We start from the raw sequence: 6000 nt of genomic DNA on the forward strand, positions 1-6000 counted from the left end.
TGCTGGGAAGACTAAAGTCATTACAAACTTCCCGCTGATTGAGGTCACACTGTGCCAAGCATCTCACTGGAGGCTCTCCTCCACAAGGTGGCCCTGAGAGGCAGGGACCATCCTCCTCACCTTAGAGATGAGGAAACTAAGGCTTAGAGGTAGAAAATGAACCTGAGGACATCCAGCTGTGCAGGGGCAGAGCTAGAATGCGTACCCTGGACCACCTGACCCCAAGACCCAGCCTCTTTCCCCCAGTACACCGCAGCCCACGGCCATTTCCACGGACGTTATCAAGTGCAGCAACAGGCAGAGCCCCTGGTCCATACCTCTGGCTGCTTTGACCCACGCGGAAGGATGGATTCTCTTTCTTCTCCCACCTCTGAAAAATCCTTCCCAACTCCAAGGCCCAAACACACATACATGAACACGCACGTGCACACACACACGCACACACACACACACTCTGGACTCCACGGTCCTGGGTCACACTTTGTTTCCTTGGGGCATTTCACCCCTCAGCGTGGCCCACAGGGTACCCACTACTACTCCCGCCGGCCTCTGCTCCCAGTTAACACCTGCGGATCTAAGTCTCCTGGCGGGCTCCAAGCCTCCAGACCCAACATGCCTAGTTGACCCTCCTCCCACCTTTTCCGGATGGGGTCTCTGTTTTCATCCTGAATGTAAGAAACCCGTCTCTTCTTCCGTCGGTTCTTCTGAGAAGGTGTTTTGGGCATCAGCTCGGGCTCCTTGCTGAATTCACTGTTTGGTACGAGGCGAGTGATGTTCATGGCTGCCCGGGAACCGCCAGCCCACTTCCCCAACCCAGCCTGGCCCCAGCCCTTTCCTGGCAGTGACAGGTCAAGCTCGGATGACCAGCACCAAGGTCTCCTAGGCCACGTGCAAGCCCCGTGCCAGGCCTGCAGGGCTTCCTCCCGGAGACGCAGAGGGGAGCAAGGCTAACCAGGCAAGGGTCCGCAGCGCCACCCCGAGGGCCAGCTCAGCACCTCTCCTTCCCCTTCCCATCACGTGAGGGCGGCCCCCAGCACCAGGCACTCTGGGGGAAAGCCCGGCAGCCTGTCTGTCTTGCAAGTCAGGTGGGGAAGCAGGCTGCTGTGTCCCCACCGCGCCCCCTGCCAGCTCGGCCCTGCCTTTACCTGGTGAACATGCGTTGGGCCTCCTCCTCAATCTCTTCGAGCCACACCAAGTCCTTATTGTCCACGTTGCAGATAAACTCCATGAGCTTCTGGTCACACAGCTCCAGCAGGTGAATGGGCCCCGGGGCTGTGGACCCCATGGTGGCTCTGTCTGGTGAGAGCAGACAAGAGGCACAAGGGCTCAGGGCTGGGGGCTGGAACCCGGTGCAGGGGAAGGTCCTGCCGGGCCGCAGCGCCCATCGCCGACGACCACAACCACCCAGTACCTGAATCAGAGCCCCTTCCTGCCCACAGCCCCTCCCCTCCACCCAGAGATGCAGGATTCCAAATGCCAACCCACCGGCATCAGTTTTGCAAAAAAGAAAATGCTCGTCGCCCACCCACAGCACGCTGCCCCCAGAAGTCCACACTTCCCAGCCAATTCTGGTAGCAACAGTCCTTACAAGTGGCCTTTTTGGGGGCTTAAAATGACAAGACATGGCCACCTGCTCTCCTGGATCAAGGAGAAACTGCAGCCGGCACAGGACCCCTCTCTACCTGCCCAAACACAGGCCTGTGGGTTCTCCTCTTACTACCTGTGGGGGTGGGCAAAGGCCAGACACAGCCACCCTAAGCTACACACAAGCTGACCCCTGGCATCAGGCCAAAGAACATGGGTTCCAACTGCTCCTTCAAGAGGCCAGTGAACACAGGGTTCTGCATTCCAAAGGAGTTGGTAAGAAAGCAGGGGTCTAGAGACACGCTCGTCTCCTAAGAGTCCCCACAACCCTCTCCCTTGAGCTGAAAGGTCTTAGAAATGGATGAGAGAGCATGAGGGGAGTAGATAAGCAACGTCTTATTTTTAATACAAAATCTACAAACCCAACATCCTCCTTTTTTTCTTTTTTTTTTTTTTAACGTTTATGTATTCTTGAGAGAGAGACAAGAGTGTGAGCCAGGGAGAGGCAGAGAGAGAGAGGGAGACACAGAATCCGAAGCAGGCTCCAAGGCTCTGAGCTGTCAGCACAGAGCCTGACGACGCTCGGGCTCAATACTCATAGACAGTGAGATCATGACCCAAGCCAAAGTCGGACGCTTAACCAACGGAGCCACCCAGGTGCCCCAAAACCAATGTCCTCTTAAAAAACAAAAACACAGGGGCGCCTGGGTGGCTCAGTTGGTCGGGAGGCCGACTACAGCTCAGGTCATGATCTCGTGGTCTGTGAGTTCGAGCCCCACATCGGGCTCTGTGCCGACAGCTCAGAGCCTGGAGCCTGCTTCGGATTCTGTGTCTCCCTCTCTCTCTGCCCCTTCCCTGCTTGCTCTCTGTCTCTGTCTCTCTCAAAAATAATAAACATTAAAAAAATAAAATAAAAAACAAAAAAACCCCAAACCAGCAACTCATGCATCCTCCTTAAGGCTGTTGTTATAAAATCATCATTGAAGCCCCCACCCCACCCCCAGAGGAAGAAGTATTCATTACAGTCACAGCAGGGGCTCAGTAAATATCCCCACAGGGGAATGAATATGTGTCATCAGCCATAATAACAGACTGCGTATCTTATGCCCTGGCAGTGACCCACCACCCTGGCCTACACCCTGAAAATCAAGAACCAGGCTGACAGAGCTCAGCCTCTCACCTAAGATGGAAGCTCCTGGAAGGAGGAGCTAAGTCACTGATCCCTTGCCACCTTATAGAGCTTAATGCCAGGTCCTGTGGCAGCTTCACAAGACTTCTGGAGGCCTGATTTCCAGGGCACACTAGCCTTTGTTCCTCAAGCCAACGTCTGCCCTGTATCTGGAAGCTTCTATCTCCTAATTGCACAGCTTACTCGTCACCTGGATCTCAGCAACTCACCATCCCATCCGTCAATTTCAATTCTGTGCATAGCACTTGGGGGACTGTGTATCTCTTTGCTTACAGCCTGTCTCTGTCCACTAAACATTTGCTCCCTGAGGGCAAACCCTGGTCTGTTTTGCTTGCAACTGAAAGCCCAGAGCCTGGCACAGTGCCTGGCATAAGAGGAATACTTGTTAAATGAAATCAATTCCATCTGTCAACTCTACATCTAGAAATAAACATCCTACAGGTACTTCTCCCAGGCATACACACAAGGACACCAAAAGAGTTCATTCTATACACGTTAGGGCATGCCATACACAGGTTAGATGCCAGGGACAGCGCTAATTGGGGCAGGGCCAGTTGGGCAGGGCGGCAGAAGCTTTGGACAGAGACAGCTCTGAAGCCAGCCAATCACGGGCATGGCCTCTCTGCTGCCATCGCTCCCCCCCAGCCTCTCTGTCCCTGGCAAAGTGCGGGACCCCAGCTGGAGGCCAGGAAAGAGAAAATTGTTTTAAGGAAGCCAAAACCCAGACCAAGGTTCACTAAAGAGCTACAACAAGCAACAACTGCTATCTTTCTTTCCTATAAGTATTTGTTCAAAACAGCAAAGTTGATGAGAGCTTCTTTTGCAAAGTGCAAAAAAGTGTTTGGGCTTCTTCCATGGGGAAGTTTGTCCTTAGAGACCTCAGCTTGGCTATTTAAAAAGGGTCACTGGGCCACCTGGGTCAGTCTGTTGAGCGACCCACTTCGGCTCAGATCATGGTCTCATGGTTTGTGAGTTCGAGCCCCACATCAGGCTCTGTGCTGTCAGTGCCGAGCCTGGTTCAGATCCTGTCTCCCCCACCCCCGCCCCTCCCCCGCTCATGTGCACGGGCAGCTCTCTCTCTCTCAAAAATAAATAAAACATGAACAAATACAATAAAAACGGTCACCGTAAGTTAGAAAAGAGGTGACTGAGAAAGGAGGGATCAGCATATCAAGGAGGCTCCTGTAAAGAACGAACAGCAAAAAATCTCCGGCCAATCTAAGAACCTGTGTGCACAAACCAGGAACACCCAACATCCCACCAAGGGAGAAGGGAGCTCACTTTCCTCCCCAAATACTTCCCTCATACCCCACACCAGACCAGAGGCTCCACCGGCCTCCTTTGCAATGCCTGTTTTTTGAGGTGCAGGAAGTCGGAGACTTAACCGTCTACCACACCTTAGTGAGAAATGGTCATGATCATAAACAGCTGTTCCACGGAGTCCTGTCTCCATACTCAGGTGGGGCATCATCCCATTTAACTCTCACTACAACCTCGAGGATACCTATGTGCAAATGAGGAAACTGAGACAAAGAGAAGTTAAGTCGAAGTCACCTAGTATGTCAGGGGCGGGGCCTGGATTTAAACTGTGCTCTTAACCACAAGCGATAGCACCTCCTCGATTTCAGTCTCTGAAAGGTAAGGCCTGCAGGAAAGGCCACGGCCGCCGGATGGTACTGAACCGCTGACGGTGAACGTCCCTGGGGAGGGACAAAATGAGGGGCAACACTGGCTTCCGGAAATGGTCAATTTAAAACGTTGCTCAGCTGGGGGGGGGGGGGGGGGAGTGTGGAGCGTGGGTTAACTGTACAGAAATGTCATCGGGCATAAATCCCGGTTGGTGTGCGCTCCCTGCGCGTCCAGGTCAACAAAAGGCTTCCCAGCACAAAACAGGATGCTAGGCACCCGGGAGGTGGGCGCGGGGGATTACTTTTTCGGAACCTCGTGACCTAGGTGGAGGATAAGGGGTCATCTCAGGCCCCAGGACCAAGGCAGGTCACCACTTGGAAGAGGTGACCCGTCCATTCCCAGGCCACGGGGCAAAGGGCCGGGGGTGTCACGCCCCCAGTCCAGAGTTGGCGGGAGGGTAAAAACTCGCCAACCACCCCCAGCCCCGCCGGCCGCCCCGCGCGCACTCACTCGACTGTACCGCGTCTCCTAAGTGCTTCTCTGATCCAAATCCGGCGGCCACCCCAGCAGAGCCAACCGCGGGCCCAGACCCTCGGCTCCGGATCTCCAGGGCTCACCGCTTCGGAGAAGGGATGGGGCGCTACAGCGCGGCGAAACCTACGAATTTCAAAACTGAAGACTCGACCAATCCCCAGTAAGTTTGTCTCGACGCTACAAAACTCTAGGCCAATCAGATAAGAGAAAGCTCCAGCCCGGCCGCCTATTAGCTACTCGGGTTGGCAGTCTGCGGGACTAAGAGGCGGGGAAAGGAAGCGTTGAAACTTTAACCTGCTCAGCTTCCGGGAGCGGCGGCAGGCAGCCGACAGAGGAAGTCACCCTGGGTGGGGAATGCGCGTCCAGCGCCTCTCACGCCGGAACTACAAGCCCCAGCATGCCCTGCGAGGCCCCGCCGGGCCGATACCTTAGATCCGTGCGCGTCGCCGGAGCTTTCGGCTTTGCAAGTTTCTTACTTTAGCTTTCTCCTCCGTGCTGCACGACATCCTTTTGCCCTCTGCCCTTTTTGAGAATTAAAAAGCAAATGCTTTGTAAATCGCACCGGACTTTGTATTTCTGTAGAGCCGTCTGCCATCTCTTGGATGGGAGCAGACTGGGTCCCATCTATAATGGCCTCAGTGTTTCTTTGGAGCAATGTTCTCAACCCCGGCACTTTTGTCCCACCCTCATTTGGCAATGTATGAATACGCTTTCTTTTTGGGGCGGCGGGTGGTGGGGCTACTGGCGTCTGCTGGGTACAGGCTGGCCATGCTGCTAAACACCCTATATTGCATAGGACAGGTCACCCACCCACTCCCCGCAAAAAAAAAAAAAAAAAAAAAAAAAAAATTGTCCAGTGGCAATATTGCCACTGTTGTGAAGCTCTGCTTTAATCAGTCAGTCTGAGTCAGGGTTGCCATTACCTGTAAAAGAATGCAGTTAAATCTGGAAGAGGTATTTATATGCCAGTGCTCATTGTAGTATTAGCGGAGGTGGAAGCAACCTAAATGTTGTATCAACTGATGAATGAATGGATGAAGAAAATGTGGCATATGCATACAATG

The 6000-nt window shown here is 53.8% G+C and overlaps 1 protein-coding gene across 8 annotated transcripts in view; it reads right to left on the bottom strand.

Moving 5' to 3' along the window:
* INCENP (inner centromere protein) overlaps window positions 1-5078 on the bottom strand; it is a 28785-nt gene extending 23707 nt beyond the window's left edge. For 6 of the 8 annotated variants that reach the window (XM_060606930.3, XM_060606927.3, XM_060606929.3 and 3 more), the window contains exons 1-3: window positions 4913-5078; window positions 1146-1296; window positions 637-750 (exon numbers count right to left, since the gene is read on the bottom strand). In XM_060606930.3, coding sequence (XP_060462913.3) covers window positions 637-750; window positions 1146-1285 — 254 coding nt within the window. In that variant the 5' untranslated portion in view covers window positions 1286-1296; window positions 4913-5078. Of the gene's footprint in view, window positions 1-636; window positions 751-1145; window positions 1297-4170; window positions 4285-4912 lie in introns of those variants that run through there. The other 2 variants (XM_060606932.3, XM_060606926.3) reach the window with 2 other exon arrangements.
* Window positions 5079-6000: the final 922 nt, after the last annotated feature.

Source organism: Panthera onca, chromosome D1 (genome assembly GCF_046562875.1).
Source record: "Panthera onca isolate mPanOnc1 chromosome D1, mPanOnc1 haplotype 2, whole genome shotgun sequence".
Taxonomy (NCBI): domain Eukaryota; kingdom Metazoa; phylum Chordata; class Mammalia; order Carnivora; family Felidae; genus Panthera; species Panthera onca.